The sequence below is a fragment of the Sceloporus undulatus genome, chromosome 5 (genome assembly GCF_019175285.1).
Source record: "Sceloporus undulatus isolate JIND9_A2432 ecotype Alabama chromosome 5, SceUnd_v1.1, whole genome shotgun sequence".
NCBI classification, from domain to species: domain Eukaryota; kingdom Metazoa; phylum Chordata; class Lepidosauria; order Squamata; family Phrynosomatidae; genus Sceloporus; species Sceloporus undulatus.
The window spans coordinates 177,208,586-177,230,534 of record NC_056526.1 but is presented as its reverse complement, the minus strand read 5'-3'; the positions used below and the strand labels follow the sequence as shown (position 1 = coordinate 177,230,534).

Sequence of the window (21,949 nt, the reverse complement as noted above, 5' to 3'; positions counted from 1 at the left end):
TGGGCTTCTAAAAGGTTCACCATCACTGTTCTAGACCATATGGTATGGTTTTGTAAACCATATCCATGTCTTGTGAACTACATTCATGTGACCCCAAAATGGAATAGGAATAACCATTTGTTTTCAATATTGGAGGAGACACTCTGGAAGTTGGCTCTAGAAACAGTTCTGGAATCTTCAGCCATTCTCTTACATTAACACAACTCTTGTAATAGTTCCCACATTAATTCTGCACAGATTTAGACCAGAATCCCCTAAGAGTAATATGAGAATTAATGCCACTGAATTCTGCACCAATGTTATTTGGCTTCTTCTTATGATCAGCTGTCTGGAAAATAACTTTTCTAATGAAACAAGTGTCAGAAGCTCAAATGCATGGGAAAAGGTAACTTCTGAATGGTTCAAAACTGCGCTTGCTTCGCTTCTACAGATATATTTGGCAAAATAGATTCCCCAAGAATGGCTGATCAAATAAATGCCTAAATTAAACATACAAATGAAGCACCTTGTACTAGAAGAAGATGAATATATGCTAATTTCTTCAAAAGCATGGAAGGGGAAGTGTGTGATTTTAAAGAAAAGGGTGCTGGCAAGGGGTTATTAGTAAGGACGTGAACTATATTAACCAAATATTATGATCTAATCAGACCTTGATAAAGTTACTTTTTTAGAACACAGCTCTAAGAATATTCCAGCCAGTATGACCAATGGTCATTCTGGCCAGGGGATTCTGAGAACTGTACTCCAACAAGTAACATTTCCCTCTTCTGGTCCTGACATTTCAAGGTGGTGAGAGATTACTTTTTTAAAAAGAGCTGAACTGGTTACCTTCCATTTTGTCGGAAAAAATTATCCTCAAAATCTCTCAGTTTTTTCCTGATCCTCTTTTTCTCTTCTCTGACTTCTTGAAGCTGCTCTACAAGTTCTGGCCTGCAGCATTTAACAAAACAAAACAAAAAAAGAAAAGAAAACACAGACATCCAAACATTAAAAAAGAGATAAATATTATCACAGACAGCTCACCAAGATTTAATAACCACCATATAGATTGCATATACACTGTAGAATTAATACAGTTTGACATCCTTTTATGACTCAATGCTATGGAATTCTGGGATCTGTAGTTTTGTGAGATATTTACCCTTCTCTGTCAGAGATCTCTGGTGCCTCAACAAACTACAAATCCCAGGATTCCATAGGATGGAGCCATGACAGTTAAAGCAGCATCAAACTTCATTAATTCTCCAGTGTGGTAGCAGTCCTAGCTGGTCAACAGCTGCTAAAGAACTTCAGAATAGTTCTGCGGGGATTCCGCGATCCTGCGATCTAGATTTGTTAACGTTTTTGTTCAGCTCCTGTTCTTAAGGAATCACTCACTGTTCATGATGTTACATCATATGATATTTTATTACTATATTACCATTATATTATATATTTCTCTCACTGGAAGGTACAGTATGTCTGCTGTATAGCATATGGCATACAGCGGACTGCCAGAAACCATACGTACATAGATGCAGCATGAAGATTTGACAGCCCCATGTCCTGGCCACCTCTTGAAGGAATCCTGTCATCAACTGGAGAAACAAAGCCATCAGTGTCATCTTCCAGTTGGTCCAAAAAACTTATCACGTTGCAGTCTGATTTTATGGTGACAGTGAGATCTGGTTTTGTGTTACTGTCTTCTTCAGAACCATCATCTTCTTCCTGTGAAGACATGTTGATATTCCTGATTACCATCAGCTGTCCTTTGCAGTGCATCTTCTGTTAAAATCCCATTTACAATACAAAAAAGTGGACACAGCAAGGGCCTTTAGTCTAACATGCAGGGAAAAAAAGGCATCAATTTTACCACTGCAGACAGCAAGACATTGAAAATACAGCATGGTGTAGTATTTTGAGTGTTGGGATTACGTCTCTGGAGACCAGCGTTCAATTCCCAGCTCAACCATGAAACCCTCTGGGTGGCCTCACATGCTCTCTAGCCTCAGGGGAAGCTAATAGCAAAAATCTTCGGAACAAGTCATCAAAAATCAGAAATGGCTTGAAGGCACACGACAACATAGAACTTTTATATTTGCTTTGTTCACATTCCCTTGGTCTCTTTGCCTGCCTGCCTGTTTTGGAAGCTTAAACTATATTCCTAAATGCTCAAATGAAATTTTAAGTTCCTACAATGCTAGACAAATGATGACTGAAGAAAATTTCATTGGGAGGACTAGAATTCTTATTTGGGGGCAATGCTTTAATTTTACCCCCTCTGTAGCTATGATCCTGGCCACCATAGGGAGCCCACTTTACATTTGGTCAGCATCATAAATCAGGCAAACCTGAATATGCAACAGCTCATAAAAGGATGAGCAAGCTCTATAATTTCTTCATGATTAGTGAGATACAGTGGAGGAAAATCACCGCAGGAGTCAAAATGAGATTAAAAGCATTCCAGAAGGGCTTACCAAGTATGCAGCCTTGAGAAACTGCATCAAAATGAAAATTATATCATTTTAACTAACAAGAAATCTGTTATCCACAAGACAAAGATGTCTTTAAATGATCTACCAACATACTTGTAAGCCTAGTAATACTGGAAGCAGAGGACTTTTTCAGCAGCAATTTGGCAGCAGAGCTGGACAACCCATGGTGGGCCACTGGAAAGGCCCTGAGATTTTATGGTTTATGGCTTCATTTTGTAGGGCTGAGAAGATGTGAAGCCAGCGATGAAGGCTACCACTGTGAACTGGCTTTGGGGCTTTAGCTTCCTTTTTAATTGTAGTGTTCCCACTGTGAACCTTGCCAAGATTTTGCTCTTGTCCAAAAGACATACAAAGAGAGACTTTTGCCAGCTGGAATCCAGCAGACAAAGAGTACAGTTATTACAGCACTGAAAAAACCTGTAGCCATTGGGCCACTAGAACCAAGCATTAACTAACATTCACAATTACATTTAATCTTCAAGGAATATATTTCTGGGAATGGCAAGATAAGTTGCTTAATTGTCCTTGAAGCCAAGGAGACAGATGTCTGCATAGATGTCTTGCAGTGTGTGTCTGAAAAAAACAATAAGCCATGTAAATGCTAAATATAATTTGTTTGCAAAACTGCTATAATATTGGCCAGAGGCCTGGGCAGATGTAGTTTTAAGTGTGCACAGCAGGATTAGGGAATATGGGGCCCTCCAGATGCTGGTGGACTACAAGTGCCATCATCTCCCACAACTGGCTAGCATTCTTAAGGCTTACAGTTGTAAACTGCTTAGGCACTGCATAGGCAGTATGAAGCGGTATATAAATGAAGCTCCCCCCTCCCAGTGTTGTAGATTTCTTTTTCAAAGGAGTGACTCTCCTGGAGAAACATATTTGAAAATTAGATCCTGCACCTACAATGCGAATGAGTAAAATTCATTCCGACTGCTTTAGATTCTGCCACCTCCTTCTGCTGAATGTATACATCATGCAGAAGGCATAAAGTATGAGCCACAGAACTTTGGAGAGAAGAGGTTGAACTTTGAAAGCAGTACTTGCAAAAATTATAATCTAAATAAAAGGTTACAATAAAAAGAGTAACAAATAAATTGTGCATTTTGCCAGTCTAAATGTGTATCTATATGGAAAGCATTTTTTTCCTTTTTTTAAAGGGAGCCAAGAGAACCAAGGGGGCAGTTGAAGGCTAAGTGGGGACTGAGAGAGTAAATGGAACACAGACAGACAGGCAAAAACGGTTCCTAATTTTGTTTCCTAGAAAAACAGAAGAATTGGTGACTGGGAACAACAACAACAACATACCATTTTCAATGTGAGAGAATGGAAGTGATACAAGATGAGCAAATTACGGTAATACTAGGAGTTGGGGATTTTCCTTTACCTTTATCTCCTTGAAGAAGGAAGCAGTTTCACCCTCAATAATGGGCTGCAGTAAAGGACTTCTCCGCTTGCTGGAGGGGGAACCCTGTGATAGGTAATAAAAAGCAGATTACATTATGATTCCCTCCTCCTCTTCCTCATCCCAAATCTCCTCTTCCTTACCCTTTTCCAAATATAAACAGAAAGTCTTTCCAGGAATGCATTTAAAAGAAAAAGCATGTAGGAAAATAATAATCACAGCAATCCTTCGGTACCAAAGTCAGTCTTTCAGTTTGTGGGCCAAATTTTCCTCCTTTCAATGGAAGACGGGGGACAAAAATACCAGCCTACCTACTCTACTCTAAAGCTCATGCATGCTGCCAGCAAATAAGCCTTAGGAGAAGCATTGTGACCTTTTAAAATTGCAACGCAATCTTCAGACAAGGAAACCCCCAGGAAATTGGATTTTGTTCTTGTACAAGCCAATTTTATTTCTGAGCACCAGATTATATTTGCTCTGAACTGATATATTTCCAGTGAACTCCTGGTATCCTCACAGCCCAGGTGAGTTTAAAAAAGCGATTGTGTGTTTCTACTATCTTGATGATTAGAGCTCCATTTTTGGCAGTCCCTCCCAGTGATGTATTCAGTGGGGATGCTTTCTTTTCCATGGCATATCCATTCTACCCTCAGGAAATTTTAATTCCTCTTGTATAGTGCTGTATAGCGGCAAAGAGAGCCAGTGTGATGTAGTCTGAATGTTGGACTATGACTCTGGAGACCAGGGATCAAATCCTGGCTTAGACATGTAAACCCACTGGGTGACCTTGGGCAAGTCACATTCTCCCAGCCTCATAGGACAGTAATAACAAACCCCCTTTGAAGAAACTTGCCAAGAAAATCCCATGATGGGGTTGCCATAAACTGGATTTGATTTGAAGGCACACAGCAACAACAACGGCAAAGGATGAAGGTTGGAGGAGTGGTGAAGGGGGAGATGGGGCAGAAAAGACAAAGGAGGTTTAAGATGGAAAGAGGGACAGAAAGGTGACCAGATGGGGAAAAGACATGAAATGAGATGGTGGGTGACCAGTGGAGGGGAAATGGGGGAAGAGTGAAAAGGGGGGGTAAGAAGGCAAAGCCAGAAAGCAAGGAAAATGGAAAAGACCTAGAGCAAGAAGAGGGGAGAAAGGAGAGTCTAAAATGAGGAAACAAGGAAGGGAACAGCAGGCAGGAGGAGTCCCAAACAGCCACAGGCTTCTCTCCTTGGCTTCACATGGTGTGGGGCAGGGAGAGATGGGTTGGACTGCCACCATGTATACGGTGCTTGGTATAGGAGGGCAAAGGACACTGCCAGAATAAGCAACAGAAAAAGCAGGATTATTTCAGGAATGACTAGATGCAGAGGCAGCAGCATCAGTGAATAAGCAGGAACACTTGGACTAAAATGACTTGGAAACTCCCAAGATTTTTTTTGAGAAGCACTCAGCCTGGGGGGGTCGTTTCAACTTTTGAGAACTGGGAAACAAAGTGTACAAAAGGTGGGAAACCACCATATGATGATGTCATGGAGAAGGGGGAGGGTTGCCCATCTGGGGAAGACCAGAAGATAGTATTCAGTCCCAGAGTCTGAGGGACCTCTCCATCATTTCATACAAAAGAGTGTCTCGTGATTACTTTCCCCATTATGCTTCTTAGATGAAGTCAGCACTGTCATAGCCAAAGTGAATATACAGGCAAATTACTGCAGAAGCAGTAATTCTGATGCACACATGGAGCTACGTAGTGACTTAGGGGCTCATCATTTAATCATATTCAAATAGAATGATGTGAGAATTCTGGATAGTAAGGCGATCCAAATGACTGAGGCATAGATATTTAGGGATTCACCACAGAGCATGTGAAATATTAAACTGATTCCAGGAATATGATTTTTTAGTTGTATTGTTATTTGAAATCAATTCAATGTGAAACTCTCTTCCTCAGTTCTCCTGCCTTATCTAAAATTAATGGGATTGAAGGTAGTATTTATGTTTTCATGAACCAGCTCATCATTTCAACAGGAGGTACAAGAGAGGAATCACTCAATGGATCATATCCCAAGGCCTAGAAGAAGCCTGTGGTTGCCAGAACATAAGCAATACCTCTGAGTAATTTATGTGCCATCCCATGCATTCAATCTAGAGAGAATATTTATTTTTAAAAAGCCGCATACTCAGCTGCCAAGACCCAGGCTTTGGTCTGGTACCAGTAAAGGAATGAAAATAAAACACTTATTCATTAAAATAAAGGAACAGGCTGAGAGTAAAATGAAAGCATCTCATGTTTGCACTGGCTAGGATACAAATGGTCTAAAGGCCAAGGAAGCAGTTTTGCAATTGTGAAGTTGAAGGCTTTTCACATCCGGAATCCATAGTTTTTTGTAGGGTTTTCAGGCTATGTGGCGGTGTTCTGGAAGAATTTATTCCTGATGTTTCGCCATCATCTGTGGCTGGCATCTTCAGAACATGGCCACATAGCTCGAAAACCCCACAAAAAGCTTTGCAATTAAGGTACCAGATAGCAACTACCCTATATACAGGCTGGTATACAGGCCCTCTCTTAAGGAGGTAGGGAAGATAGCAAGCAAGGAAGGAAACAATGGAGATTATAACATGGACAAATAACCGAACTGCTCCCTAATGGCATGCAGCCGGGGTGCAGGATGCAGGCAGGTATTATCGCTCTAATTTGCTGCCGATTCCGCCAGGCAGCTGAATCCCGGATCCCAGGCACGCTTTGGTGGCCACTTTTCAAAGTTGGGAAGCTTTCTGTCTTTGAAAAGCAGCCTTCGAGGATCGCCTGGGACTTGGGATACAGCCGCCCAGCAGAAGTGGAAGCGAATTAAAAGCAATAATACCTGCCTGCATCCTGCACCCCGGCTGCATCCCATTAGGGAGCCGTTGGGTTATTTGTCCATGTGATAATCTCCATAGTGTCTAATCCTCGTGGCTATAAAGAAGCACTACATTCTCTCAGCAGCGAGTGATTAGATAGGCCTTGTAGTTCACTGGTCAAGCGATATGTCAGTTTCTGATTTTATGTCCCCTATGACAGATCTTGGTTCAGTCAATAACCATACTGGAGACTGCAGTCAAGAAATCAGAAGAAGACTGGAGGAGGGCAAACGTTGTCCCCATCTTCAAAAAGGGGAAAAAAGAGGATCCCAACAATTATCGTCCAGTCAGTCTGACATCAATACCAGGAAAGATTCTAGAGCAGATCATTAAACAGAGAGTTTGTGAACATCTAGAAAGCAATGCCATAATCACAAAAAGTCAACATGGGTTTCAGAGAAACAAGTCATGCCAGACAAATCTGATCTCTTTCTTTGATAAAATTACCAGCTTGGTAGATGAAGGGAATGCTGTGGATATAGTATATCTTGATTTCAGTAAGGCCTTTGACAAGGTTTCCCATGATATTCTTGCAAACAAGCTTGTAAAATGTGGGCTAGACAAAGTAACTGTTAAATGGATCTGTAATTGGTTGACTGGCCGAACCCAAAGGGTGCTCAACAATGACACTTTTTCCTCCTGGAGGGAAGTGACCAGTGGGGTCCCACAGGGCTCTGTCCTGGGCCCAGTATTATTCAACATCTTTATCAATGACCTGGATGACAGAATTGGGAGCACACATATCAAATTTGCAGAGGACACCAAATTAGGAGGAATAGTTAATACTCCAGAGGACAGGACAAACATTCAAAATGATCTGAATAGACTAGAAAGCTGGGCCAAAGCTAACAAAATGAAATTCAACACAGAGAAATGTAAGGTACGTGCACTTAGGGCAGAAAAATGAAATGCACAGATATAGGGGGGGCACATTGCTGATGAAAGTACATGTGAAAGAGATCTAGGAGTCCAAGTAACCATAAGCTGAACATGAGTCAACAGTGTGATGCAGCAGCTAGAAGGGCAATGCAATTCTAGTGGCATCAATAAAAGTATAGTGTCTAGATCAAGAGAATAATAGTGCCACTGGTATTCTGCTCTGGTCAGGCCCCACCTGAATATTGTGTCCAGTTCTGGGCACCACAATTCAGAAAGGACATTGAGTAAAACTGGAGCGTGTCCAGAGGAGGGCCACTAAAATGGTGAAAGGTCTGGAAACCTTGCCCTTAGATGAGAACGACTACAGGGAGTTGGGGATGTTTAGCTGGAGAAGAGAAGGTTAAGAGTGATATGATAGCCCTGTTTAAATATTTGAAAGGATGTCACATTGAGGAGGGAGCAAGCTTGTTTTCTGCTGCTCCAGAGAACAGGACCCGGAACAATGGGATGCAAGCTACAGGAAAAGAGATTCCACCTCAACATTAGGAAAAACTTCCTGACAGTAAGGGCTGTTCCGAAGTGGAACAAACTCCCCCGGAGTGTAGTGGAGTCTCCTTCCTTGGAGGTCTTTAAGCAGAGGCTAGATGGCCATCTGTGGGGATGCTTTGATTGGATTTCCTGCTGGCAGGGGGGTTGGACTGGATGGCCCTTGTGGTCTCTTCCAACTCTATGATTCTATGATTCTAAGAGAAGATCCTGAAGTGTAAAGATATATAATTGAAAACTAAGGTTATGATTGCCCATGCCACTGTATTTCCAATTTCTATGTGTGCTTGTGAAAGCTGGACAGTGAAGAAAATCAACAAGAAGAAAATAATCTCATTTCCAATATGGTGCTGGAAAAGAGTTGTGTGGATACTATGAACTGCTAAAAAGTCAGATAAATGGGTCCTAGAGCAAATTAACCCTGAACTCTGCTTAGAAGCCAAGCTAACTAAACCAGGAGTTTATCACATGGGGGAAATCCTGTGCAAAAACAAGATTTAAAAGCTGGAAAAAATCTGAAAAAGTGGACTGATTTTCACACACATGATTGTTAAACTGGTGTTAACCCGAATGGAAAGTAGACAAAAGCCACTCCTTTTTACTTCCGGGTTAACTCCACTTAACAACAATGTCGTGTGGAAATCAACCCACTTTTGCAGGGTTTTTTGATTTAAACCCCCGTTTCTACATGGGATTTCTCCTGTGTGATAAACTCCTGAGACTGCTGTACTTTGTATATATCATGAGAACACACGACTTCCTAGAAAAGACAATAATGCTTGCAAGGCAGAAGGCAGTAGGAAAAGAAGAAGACCATATTACAGATGGATGGATTCAAAGAACAAAGCTATGGTCTTGAGTCTGCAAGAGCTGAGTAGGGCTGTTGATGACAAGGTGATTTGGAGGTCTCTCATCCATAGGGCTGTTATAAGTCGAAGTGACGGCAGTTAACAATGACAAAGTATCTACTACTTTCTACTGCAGTGCTGTCTTTCATTTGAACTTTTGTCCAGCTTAAGACAAAAATTGGAACAAACACATGTCCTACAATCTCTCCATTTCAAAAATAACTAATAATGCCACTCTTCTCTGCCCAAAATGTGCCTTGTATATCAATTTTCATCTCCTAACTATGTAACTTGGGTGTTTGGGCTTACAGATTTGTGTATTCATTTTTTAAAAAACTGATTTTTTAAACATTCTGGTTCTCAAGATCCAGTCTGCTTTCTATGTTTTCCACAGCAGTAACTCAGCTGGCTTTGTGCAAGGTAAAAGGTAAAGGTTTCTCCTTTGACATGATTGTCATGTCATGTCCGACAGTAGGAGATGTGTGTGCTCAACTCCATTACTTAGTTGAGGGAGCCAATGTTGTCAAAGACAACTCCATGGTCATGTGGCCAGCATGACTGCACAGAATACTGTTCCCTCCCCACCGAAGTGGTACTTATTTATCTACTTGCACTTTTACATGCTTTCAAACTGCTAGGTTGGCAGAAGCTGGGACTAGTGACAGAAGCTCACTCCATCATGTGGCTCTCGAGCTGCTGACCTTGTGACTGTCAGAGTCAGTGTCTTAACCGCCAAGCCACCATGTTCCATCATGGCTTTGTAAAAGTTCATACAAACTACAAAATTAAAAAGTGTATTCAGAGTTGTGCAGGGAGGCTTCTGCTTAGTTAAGAGTTCTCTCTCTCTCTGTGAGTGCATGCCTGTGGGGGACAATGCAGCTATTTGTTCACATTGACCTCTAAAGGTCAGGAACAGGATGCTTGGCTTGCTCATTCCTATCAGCCAAAGATATCTCAAGGGTAACTGACTTGACCAAGTCACATCGTTGGCCAAGCTGCTCATTCCTGCAACTCAGTGCAAGCCAAGACATGGTAGGATTGTTGGGCACAGTGGCCTTTGTAAACAGCCAAAACTTTTGAAGTCCAGAATGCCAGGGGAAAAAATTAAGGAAGAAGCAGGGGAATAACATATATAAGGTGAATGTGCTCACTGTTTATACAAACAATAGCCAAGATCCTGCACTGGAAGATGTACATGTATCACGTAGCTATGTCTGATGATTCTAGTCCCCCCCCCCCCATGAAAGCAGAACAGCCTCCCACTCCCCAACACAGCCATTTTTGTGTTGTTAGAGACCAGGTGAATGTGTGAGAACACAGCTAACTATTTTCTTGTAGCTAGACAGGCTGCAACAGACATCCACTAACCCCTCTGAGGGCACTTGGGAGGTCCCTGCAGAAAATGTCCTTGCAGCATATCCAGCTAAAGGAAAATACCTGGATGCATCCTTGTTAATTCTCCTGCTCTCTGACAATATAAAAATGGCCATGTAGGGGAGGGGGCTGTGCTGCTTACAAGGTGAGCTGGAGGAGGATTTAGGGCATTGCATGGCCAGAACAGAATTCACTAACAGGATGCTAGAAATCACTGTCTCACCTTGGAAAGGTTATTCTTTTTTTGGCCTGCAATTCTCAGAATCCCTCACTACCCATGCTGGCTCAGAAATTCTGGAGGTTGTGGTCCAAAAACCAATTTTCTCCAACTCTGCATTCCATTCTATGGACTGGGAAACTATGTCCACCACCAGCGATCAGATATACAAACCTCTGAGATGAACTTGCAAGCCTCTTTTCTTACTATTCAGCTGCATGATAGCAGAAAACCATGGGAAGGATCTAGCACAGATGACAATGCTCATATGAAATATAGTGTCCCATCAGACTAAGATCTTCTTGGGGGATACCACAACTCCAAAACTGAACTTTCAAACTTAAGTTTGGTCTGAAGGGACTGAGCCATAACCTATAGAAACTCCTTGTAGAAGTATCCCATTTCACACAACACACCTTTTGTTCTTCCCACTGCTTTGTAACAGTCTGGGCATGTGGAACTGGCTTGTATCTGAGACAATGGGGTCAGCACAACACATGAAGATGGGATGCTCTCTCTTACTGTGCCAGCATGGAGACTAAAGCCAGTCAAACTGAACACTCACAACAGATGCATACTTACGATAATTGGGATGGTGTTGGCCCTTGAGAGGATCTGTTTGACCAAACGGTATCTGTCATATAGGGGCTTCATCATCTGCCGTTCATGTTTTGTTACCTTAAAAGAAAAAAAATACAGTTGGATGAAGGCAAAGGGTGGGCAGCAACAGATTATCATCACTTCATTAATCTTTGTTGAAACTCTTTTGAGGCGGAACGAGTGAACAGGTGCTGGAAATGAAAACATGGCATTTTATTTCCCTGTCCAATTAATTAGGTAAACTTCTTAGGAACAGGTGTATTAATACAATTGATGAGGAGTTAGAATGGTGCCACACAGACATAAAGAAAGAGCTTCCTGACTCACTCTTCCTTATCCATCTCCCCCTTGGTACCCATTTCCTGGGTATATAATTGTTGAAAAGAGTTGTGATGGGAAGCTAAAAGACAGAGGGCATTTTCAGTGCTCCCTACCATCTGCAGAATGGCTTTGCACATATACAGCTCTTTTAGTGCTAGATGTTTTTATTCTCCTCAAACTTTAAAGAACTCATTTAAGTGTGTTTGTTTGGTTTGACTTTGCTTTAGCTTTATATGTCCCAGTGTTTTAATTACCGACACGCTTCCCCTGAAGGACTCTGTTCGCAGTCTGGGGGTGCTCTTGGACTCGTCGCTCCACCTTACATCTCAGGTGGATGCGACGGTCAGGAGTACCTGTTATCAGCTTCGGCTGATATGCCAGCTGCGACCCTTCCTGGGCTGGGGGGACCTTGAAACGGTGGTACACGCTCTGGTAACCTCTCGGTTGGATTTCTGTAATGCGCTCTACATGGGGCAACCCTTGTACCAAACCCAGAAGCTTCAGTTAGTGCAGAACATGGCAGCCAGACTGGTCACTGGATGTTCCAGGTCCAGCCATATAACACCTGTTCTGCGAGATCTACACTGGCTGCCTATTCACTTCCGGGCACAATACAAGGTGTTGGTTATAACCTATAAAGCCCTAAATGGCTTGGGCCCAGGGTACTTGGAGGACCGCCTCTCCCCATATAGTCCGCCCCGCACACTCAGGTCAACCGGGAAGCAATTTCTGAGGGTTCCACCCTCGAAACGTTCTACAACTGCACAGAGGGCGTTTTCTATCTCAGCCCCGCAGTTATGGAATTCGCTTCCCGAAGAGCTCCGCTCGACCCCCTCCCTCGACCAATTCAGGAAGAGACTCAAAATCTTTCTCTTCGAACAAGCTTTCCCCCAGTTGTAATCGCTTTTTCTCCCCCCCTCCTTTTGCACCTGCACTTTGGCTAGTTTTTGTAAGGTTTTTAATCTGTGTTTTTAATTCCTTGTTTTAATCTCTGATTTTGTTTTATATTGTATTGTTGATATTTATTGTTTGTTGCTCTATGATGTTGTAACCCGCCTTGATCTCATGGAAAGGCGGGCTAGAAATAAACGATTTATTTATTCTCACCTCTGTTTTATTATGCACTGCTTGTAGTTATTGTTTAACTGTGTTTTGATTCTTTGATAGTGGTTTCATCTTTGTTTTATTATGCACTGCTTGTAGTAATTGTTTAACTGCCTATATTTTACTTTTTGTACTTGTCTGCAAATCACTGAGAGAACTTGTATTATTTGGTGGACTAAAAACATGCTAAACAAACAAATAAATAAATCTATAAAAATAGCTGATGTTATGTCATTTACTGTATAAGCTTTTGTGGTATATAAACCACTTCATTAGCTACAATGAGTGAATCTGATGGATCAGTACCATTTGATGAAGTGGGCTACTATCTATGAAATGCCAAAACATGCTACAAATCTTATTCTCCATTTTATTGGTGCACTCTTATCAATGATATCACCAAGAAAGAAATGCCTGGATATGAAGAGGAGGAAAACTAGTTTGGAATTGTTTTCGTTCCACTGTGACTGTAACATTCCTTGAAAGCTATAATGGAAGTGTTGGCAGTAATAGCACTGCTGTTAGACAGGGAGTGCGAAGCACGACTTGTAAGGTGGAAAATACAAAGCAACTGTTAATGCTTAAACAATAGAATGGTACAAAATTGGTATGAGAGATAAAAATGAAAACAAGAATAAAATTGGAAGAATAAAATTTCATTCATTCATAGGAAAAAATAATCAGAGCAGTGAATGCTGTCTTCAAAACAAGCAGTAATATGACTTGCTCATCACTCCAACCTGTTCTCCTTAACATGTCAAATTGTCAACAACGTTTTGTAAGAATCAACACTAGAGGAACTGGAGAGGGGTCAAGAGCAGCACAAACACAAAGTACAATTTGTGAGTGTTTAATTTACACGCACTGAAAGCATATGGTGTGAAATGGCCCTCAGAGGTGTCAATTTGAGTTAAAGCTTACTCCAAAGAATACTGAAACACTGGCAAATAATACGGGGTCAAGAATTTGAGGCAAATAATACAGCATATAATACTAGGCGAAGAACATGAGGAACTAAACAGGAGGAAAGGAACCCATACTGAAAAGCTTGTCTGTGGAAAAATTAAAGGTTTCCACATTAATTTCTATAGAGCTTTTAAAAATATTGGTGGAATGAAACTGACATGAAAACAATTTTAGAAAGTATAATCTATTATGATTTTCCTTGGTCACCTGTAACATTAAAAACCATGGTATAAATCTCATTAGCGCCAACCAGAGTAGAGGCACTAAATCAATTGGATTTATTTAGGTGTTGATCATCATCATTAATAATAATAATAATAATTTTTATTTGTATATTTCCCACAAGTGTAATATTTTTTTCTAGTAAACCAGATTTTTTTCACCTAAGAGAAAGACAACCTTAGAAAAAGAGGAAAGCATATTGCTGACTGCTTTGGAAAAACACCATTATAAGTAGGAATGTACATAGTGATTTAAAAAAGAATGTTGCAAAAGTAAAGCTTATTTGGTTTTGCACCATTCTTTTTTAATCTCCTGGTACTTCTAAGACTGTGGCAAAATAGTTTTCATCTAATTCAATGCACACTGAAAGTCAGAAAGCTCTTTCTGATCTCCTACAGAGCTCAATGCCACTGTTTTTGGGACCTGGAAATGTGCATTTTGGCCATCTTTAAATACAATTTTTGCTTGTTTTGGTGTGTGTGTGTGTGTGTGTGTGACAGAGAAAAGTGTGTTTAGACACAACACTGTCACCTAAAGATATTTTTTGGATGAAAACGAGGATTTTGGTCAATAAAAATAGGATTGTGGTGTTATTGGGAGGGGGTCTGTGAGGTCTCCTAAACAAAGAATCAGGAAGGAGTGACAAACACTGCTACAAGACATAGAGAGAGAGTCGTCAGTTAACTGTGGGTGGACCAATATTGAAGTATAGTGGACCTTGGTATCTGCACTGGATCCGTTCCAGACCACGGATAGCAAAATCCACGGGACTTCGAGTCAGGTTATCCCCAATGGTAGTGTGTGCATGTGGCTGCACCACCATTAGAGACAATGGGACTTCAGGTAAAGTTCTGTTGTCTCTAATGGCGGTATGGCCATGTGCACGTGCTGCCTTTGGGGCTAATGGCGGCCATTCTGAATAGTGGTGTGGCCATATGTACGCATTGCCATTGGGGACAACATGGGCTTGTCATCCCTGATGCTTAAATCCACAGATGGCAAGACCACGGGTACTGAGGTCCCACTGTATTCTGTTGAAGTCAGCCATCATGGTGTTTGCACTATTATACTTTACCATACATTTAACAAATGGGAGTGGTTTCCTCTATTTCCATTTGGCTTTCAACGTACATTCAGTATGGAGCATGCTTGATATGAATGCTGTTGTACTTATGTACTTACTGGCCTTCCATGGATGCTCTCGTAATACAAGAGGGATTTCTGAAGAGCCACCTTCTCGTCTGCTATCTGGTCCCTAGTCATGTCCTATGAAAAAATGCAAAGCGAGGATGTGGACAGAGAAAAAGGGAAACTGTAAACATAATTGGGAAGAATGGCAGTTCTACAAATACATCCAATTCCCCCCCCTCCCGCCCCATTCCAATACTTCAAAAGGAGTGGCTTACTATATAGCCCTCATGAACAATATTTATTTGAGCCAAGATAACATGAAAAGGAGCTTCTATATGCAAGTGTGAGTATAACTAGAGAGAAGGGAACATGGACATCAAGGCTGATAGGAAATTTGTAGTGGTGATGGTAACACCTCACACATATCAATTGGTAAGGAAAGCCAAGGCGATCTTAATGGAGTAGGGATGAAACCCCCATGAGATCTGCCAAAGGTCTTCCTGTCAACCTTAAAAGGAAATCTAATAGTTCTGCAATCAACAGTGCCCAGGTTCTCAGTGTTATTACTGCCCATCAAAGCACTTTGTAACCATTATGTCAGTAATTGGTACATCGGCAATTTCATTATACTTTTACAAATGTCAATCATTCCACTGAAAGTTCACATCATATATTTAGTCAAACACTTAACACGGGGGACTCCTTTGCACGATTAGATCATGCAGATTAGACACCTTTTGATGGTTTCCAACTACTCTGTTTTACAGTGGGAGCAGCTGTTATACCAAGCCATAGGGAGGCTGATGCCATAAACATCTCAGTGGAATGCTTGCCTTCTCCTGACTTGTAATATCAGAGCAGAAAAGGACAGAAAATTGGATTTTAAAAATATATACAAGTTATTTAACATTTAAATTGGATTTTCTAAAAAAATCGTTATTATAACTGTTTCTTTTTATACATAATCTTGTTTGTCTCAAACACAACATTTTATTATAAGCATTTTTGAAGCCACATTTACGATCTCTGAAACAGATGTAACACTTGACTTTTGAAATGAACTACTAAAACATACGACACAATGAATCATATACCAATTACATAACTAGTATTAGCTTCTCACTGGACTCAGGTATTAACTGGTGGCACACTAGATATCTTATCACTTCTGTTTTGGTTTTTAAAAAGGTTTATTTTATTTTATTTTGTCTTTTTTGTAGGTCCTGGGGGCTACTATCTGGTAAATGATGGTCTTTCACAAAGAAGTGGTTCAGAGAGTGAACAAAACTCCCCCTCCCTTTGGACTAGTAAGCCATTTACAAGCATGAAGATATATGAGATATCATTTTGTTACTATAATACTGTTATACAGTAATATGGGAGTTCTTGAACTTCTAAGCCATATCTCTTCTGACAGAATTGTTAATGTAGTCAATGCTGATCCTACAATCATTTATCAAACAAATGGTATGGAAGTTTAGTTTCTATCATTGCCCTGCTCAGGATATTTCATAATGTTTTGCACGCTGCATATTCAAAGGTTTTGAAGTATGCCCCTAAGTAGGAACAGGCAAAGTGGTGCCTTCCAGTGGTTTCAATATATAATTCCCATATTTCCTATCCATTGGCCATGCGGGCTGGGGCTCAAAGGAACTGTAGCCCAAAACATCTAGAATACACCTTGTTACCGGCTGCTGAGACCTAGATAATAGAAAAACTTTAATACAACTGCAAACTGATATGCTTTGAATGGCTATATCAGCCCATTTACAGTATATGAATACATTTAGAAAATGCAGGAATTCTGAAATGGAAACTTGGGACTAAATCCAATGACAGTTCCAACTGAAGTAGATCCATGGAAAAGAATGGAACTCACTAGTCACCATTTACTTATGTCCCATTGGCGGGGTACAGACCGCCGCTTTGCAGCGGTCTGGCGCCGCCGCCAGAAGGTCCGCGGGGGAGCCGGAGCCTTCAAACGGCCCGACTCCCGCGCGGACCGAAAAAAGAAGCTCCAAAATGGAGCTTCTTTTTGCGTCGCGTTTGCGACGTAGCGAGGCGCCAGGGGCGCGCTCGCTACGTCAGCAGCGGCGCGACGCGTCTGGACGCTGTGCGTCCGATACGTAAAGATGGCGCCGGCCATGTAGAATGGCCGGCGCCATCTTGTACGGACGGAGTCCGTACTAGGACATGGGGCGTCTAAAAGAGACGCCCCTTTTTTAAAATGGGACGTCCTCCGGACGTCCCAAAGGGCTGTTTAGAAAGCCCCATTGATTTCAATGGGTCTATTTCAATCTGGCACTAACATGAGATTTAGTACTTGGTACAATTCAATGACTTATCATTCCAGGTGACAGAAGCTGTTTCACCTTTTTTATTATACAGTGCACCCTTCCCTTACATGGGTGATCCACTCTGGACCTCCCCCCCAGTGTAAAGGAAATACCATGTACGCTCAAGTTCCACTGAAAACAAAGGGGCTCGTGCCTGAGGTGAAGTGTGGCGCGGTGCACGCACCACAGGCAACTGCGGCATTGCATTTTCCAGCACACAGCTTTCAGTGTAAGCTGAAAACCACGTATGGCGCACCCGCATATGATGCAGGTGTACAGTACCTTAATGTCTTCAGGCCGGTTTGCCTCAGCCCTTTTCTCCTGGAGTTTCTTCTGCATGGATTCCAGGGTTGCTTCCACTGCTGGTTTTGTTGATTTATCAGCCACCTCTTGCTTCTTCTCTTCCTCCTTCTCCAGTTGAGAGCCAAAGCTTTTGGGAAGTGTGTTGCTCCGCTGACGCATCACAGGAGCCAGATCTTCCTCTGACATCTTCAATTTAGACTCTAATTTTGGAAGGAGAATGAAAAAATCACTGGATTTTCAAAAACAGGAACGAGAGAGAGAGAGAGAGAGAGAGAGTAAAACCACTGCAGAACAGCAATGTTTAATGAGTCCAAAGTCTATGCAAGGACTCCATTCCAGGCTAGGCCCCCACCTTTCAGCTGCTTTCGAAACTTTGCAAGGTCATTTGTCCACTTCAGCACCTCCAGGTTGGCTGCTTTGTCACTGTGTGATGGCTGCAAGAGGGTAAGAAAATGTGTAAATGGGGCAGCCCAAACTGAAACTAAAGATTGCAACTGAGATCTTGATTTGCTTCATGACCCTTCTGGTCACTAAAATATTAATTGTACATTATGAGATGGAAAGGTACGAAAGGTTGCTTGAGAGGCCTAAACGTTTTTTACCCCAATTTTTTTGGCATCTGCTGCACTTTTAAGTGATATTCAGAGTAAATAATATTCTAGAATAATAAGGAATTTTGCATTACTGCATAGTATCTAAAAGATAAATACACATTTAATCTGCAAATATCACATGTTTCTTGAAGACTCTAAAAATGAAGAAGACAAAAAACAGTGCATGGAACTACAATTAAAACGATCCCAAAACCCAACCAGGTGACTGTTGTATACAAAACCCACATTTCTAAACCAGCTAACAAAATAAATAAACTGAAAAAATAGATTAATAGCATGATCATATGAATATTCTGCTCAGATGCTCATATTTTAATCTGAGTTCATGGATATCCTCCCTAGTAAAGTAGTTATAGCATTGCAGTCTAAGGATGAAAGGCCTCAAAGGATTTTCAATCCATTATTTCAGTAATACTAAGGAAGTTGGAAAAGGTTCCCTTTTGGACTGCAGTTGATAACTCCTCTGTGCTCCTAGCTACACAGCTCTACCACTTAGCAATCCAATCTCTGGGGATGTTCAGGCCAGTAAAAACACTCATTTTGGCAATGAGGAAAGAAATTCTACTCCAGAGTCTTGCCTAATCATTAAAATAAAAGTTTCCAGCAACTTACTCGGTATTTCCTCTCCTCTTCAAATTTTTCCTCAAACCTCCTGATTTTTTTCTTCAGCCCCTGAATCCTGCGAGTCAGCTGCGCGGGTGTTAAATCCTCCCGATCATCTTCATAAGATCCCAAAGATGAACTTCTTCTCCTGTAATGAAGGTGATGGCATTGTTGCCAAATCAACTTGTGTATGCAGCCTAACAAAAAAAAGGGATCTACCTGACAGAGAGAAAAATAAATCCTCGTAAAACGAGCAAGATTCTAATACAGGAGTACTGGAAAACTACCTTGTACTAAGAAAGACAAACTGTTTATTTTAGTTGGTATCAGCATTTGGGGTCCCAAGGTCTCTTTCATCACATGCTACCTCTTCTCATTAACTGGAGATAACCTGATTAAACCTAGGAATTTCTGCATGTAAAATGTACTCTTGCCATTGAGCCAAGTTCCCACCCTGAAGTAAAATATACTTTAAACAAGTCACTATTCGTATATGAGAGAGAAAGTCTTTAAATTTGTAGTTCTGCCCTTTTAGAACAATAAGGGATTATGAACACCTAGCCATCCATCAAGAAAGAGAATCAGTGTAACTTACTGGACAGCAACCTAACTGTTTGAACCAAGGAAACCTGGTTTTATGACTTGGCAATGCTACAGCACCATTGTATTGCATTTAGGAACTTGCTAATTTTCTGCCTCAGTTATTTTTCTGTAAAATGAGAACACTAACTGTGCAGGATGTAAAGGCAAATAGAACAGAGGTTACAGGGGACAATCAAAATTAAAAGCACTATTTACAATTATTAACACTGAGGACAAAGCTGGGGATGTCTACAGCTGAGGACCTAATGACACTGAGAGGTATGGTCATTCCTTCTGATGTCCTCTGAACTCTGGGGGTGTCTGGAAAACAGATCTTGGCTGCCATTCCAAATAGGTTCCTCACCTGTGTCTTAAAGTAACCACTTAAACCTACCTCATGAATGAATGTGAATTGGGAGGGGAAGGAGGCACTTCTGTGTCATCAAGGTACTGCTGACTTTGTCCATAGGCATAGAAACGAGGGGACAGCATTGGATCACTGTCCTCATCCAAAAGCTGACGAATGAGGCGGCCGGCCTGAGGAGAGAGGCGAGCTTCGTCGGAATCTAAGCCATCACGCTGCCAGGAGGAGAAAGCGGGGACAGGTTCTGGAAAAGCAAGTGAATAGGAAGCATGAGCAGAAATTCAACTGAACATGCTCTCTCTCATTCCACATTAATTTCATACTTATTTAGTTATATGTATAATAATTAGTCATTCAAGTGTCTAGCAACAAAGTAATAATAAAAAACAAACCTCAGAGATTAAAGTAATAGCTCTAAAATACTTCAAAGTACCAGGAGAACAACAAGAAAAAGTCTTGACCTAGCACCAAGGCAAAAGCAACATGGGAATCAAGTGATTACCCCAGGAAGAGATTGTCACATTCACATCCAAAAAAAGCCCACTCACTCATAAGCCTCTCAGAACTTCAGACTGAGGGACAGTCACATAGATGGTTTCTTGAGGTGATGGTAAATACTCACAGGATGAGATGTTCCAACAGTTAATGACGGTCCAAGTCAGACACACTTTACATAGTGGAGTTGGAAACAAATCAGATGCTGGGCTCTACAGTGATCTTCAGACCTTTCTTAACCTTTTATGTTAGCTCCTGCCTCTCCAAATGCTCAAGTTGGCTAACACTACCCATAAACACGTCTTAACCTTTTCTTCTCCAGGCTAAGCATCCCCAGCTCCCTAAGTTGTTCCTCATAGGACATGGTTTCCAGACCCTTCACCATTTTGGTCGCCCTCCTTTGGACATGCTCCAGTTTCTCCACATCCTTTCAAAATTGTGGGGCCCAGAACTGAACACAGTATTCCAGGTGGGGCCTGATCAAAGCAGAATACAGTGGCACTATTACTTTTCTTGATCTAGACACTATACTTTTATTGATGTAGCCTAAAATTGCTGCCACATCACACTGTTGACTCATGTTCAACGTGTGGTCTACTTGGACTCCTAGATCCCTTTCACATGTAGTCTCATTCAGCCAGGTGTCCCCCATCCAATATCTGTGCATTTCATTTTTGCGCCTAAGTGCAGTACCTTACATTTCTCCGTGTTGAATTTCATTTTGTTAGCTTTGGCCCAGTTTTCTAGTCTGTTCAGGTCATTTTGAATCTTGATCCTGTCCTCTGGGGTATTAGCTACTCCTCCTAATTTGGTGTCATCTGCAAATTTGATAAGTATGCCCCCAATTTTGTCCTCCAAGTCATTGATAAAGATGTTGAATAATACTGGGCCCAGGACAGAGCCTTGTGGGACCCCACTGGTCACTTCTCTCCAGGATGAAAAGGAGCCATTGAACAGTTACCTTGTCTAGCCCACATTTTACAAGCTTGTTTTCAAGAATGTAATGGGAAACCTTGTCAAAGGCCTTACTGAAATCAAGATATACTATATCCACAGCATTCCCTTCATCTAAAAAGCTGGTAATTTTATCAAAAAAAGAGAGCAGGTTTGTCTGGCATGACTTCTTTCTCTGAAACCCATGTTGACTTTTTGTGATTATGGAATTGCCATCTAGATGTTCACAAACTCTCTGTTTAATGATCTGCTCTAGAATCTTTCCTGGTATTGAGGTAAGACTAACTGGATGATAATTGTTGGGATCCTCTTTTTCCCCCTTTTTGAAGATGGGGACAACGTTTGCCCTCCTCCAGTCTGCTGGGACTTCTCCTGTTCTCCTGGAGTTTTCAAAGATTATTGCCAATGGTTCCGATATTACATTTGCCAGTTCTTTTAATACCCGTGGATTTAGTTCATCTGGTCCTGGAGACTTAAATTCATTTAGATTAACAAGGTATTCTTGTACTATCTCTTTCCTTATTCTGTGCTGAAATTCCCCTAATCTGTCCTCTGCTCCATTATCCTCAGGTTGAGCACCCTTTGCCTTTTCTGAGAAGACTGAGGCAAAGAAGGTGTTGAGTAATTCTGCTTTTTCTCTGTCCCCTGTTAGCATTTTGCCATCTTCTCCACTGCGTGGAGAAGATGGCAAAATGCTAACAGGGGACAGAGAAAA

General features: G+C 41.4%; 1 protein-coding gene across 2 annotated transcripts in view; it reads right to left on the bottom strand.

Annotated features, from left to right (window-relative positions):
• The window catches only part of FAM13A (family with sequence similarity 13 member A), a 181,100-nt gene that overhangs the window by 6,267 nt on the left and 152,884 nt on the right, over nt 1-21,949 (bottom strand). For both annotated transcript variants that reach the window (XM_042467129.1, XM_042467130.1), the window contains 9 exons: nt 19,816-20,029; nt 18,849-18,987; nt 17,975-18,056; nt 17,602-17,822; nt 15,035-15,118; nt 11,222-11,317; nt 3,862-3,945; nt 1,511-1,707; nt 829-930 (listed from right to left, as the gene is read on the bottom strand). In XM_042467129.1, the coding sequence (XP_042323063.1) occupies nt 829-930; nt 1,511-1,707; nt 3,862-3,945; nt 11,222-11,317; nt 15,035-15,118; nt 17,602-17,822; nt 17,975-18,056; nt 18,849-18,987; nt 19,816-20,029 (1,219 nt within the window). The remainder of the gene's footprint in view (nt 1-828; nt 931-1,510; nt 1,708-3,861; nt 3,946-11,221; nt 11,318-15,034; nt 15,119-17,601; nt 17,823-17,974; nt 18,057-18,848; nt 18,988-19,815; nt 20,030-21,949) is intronic.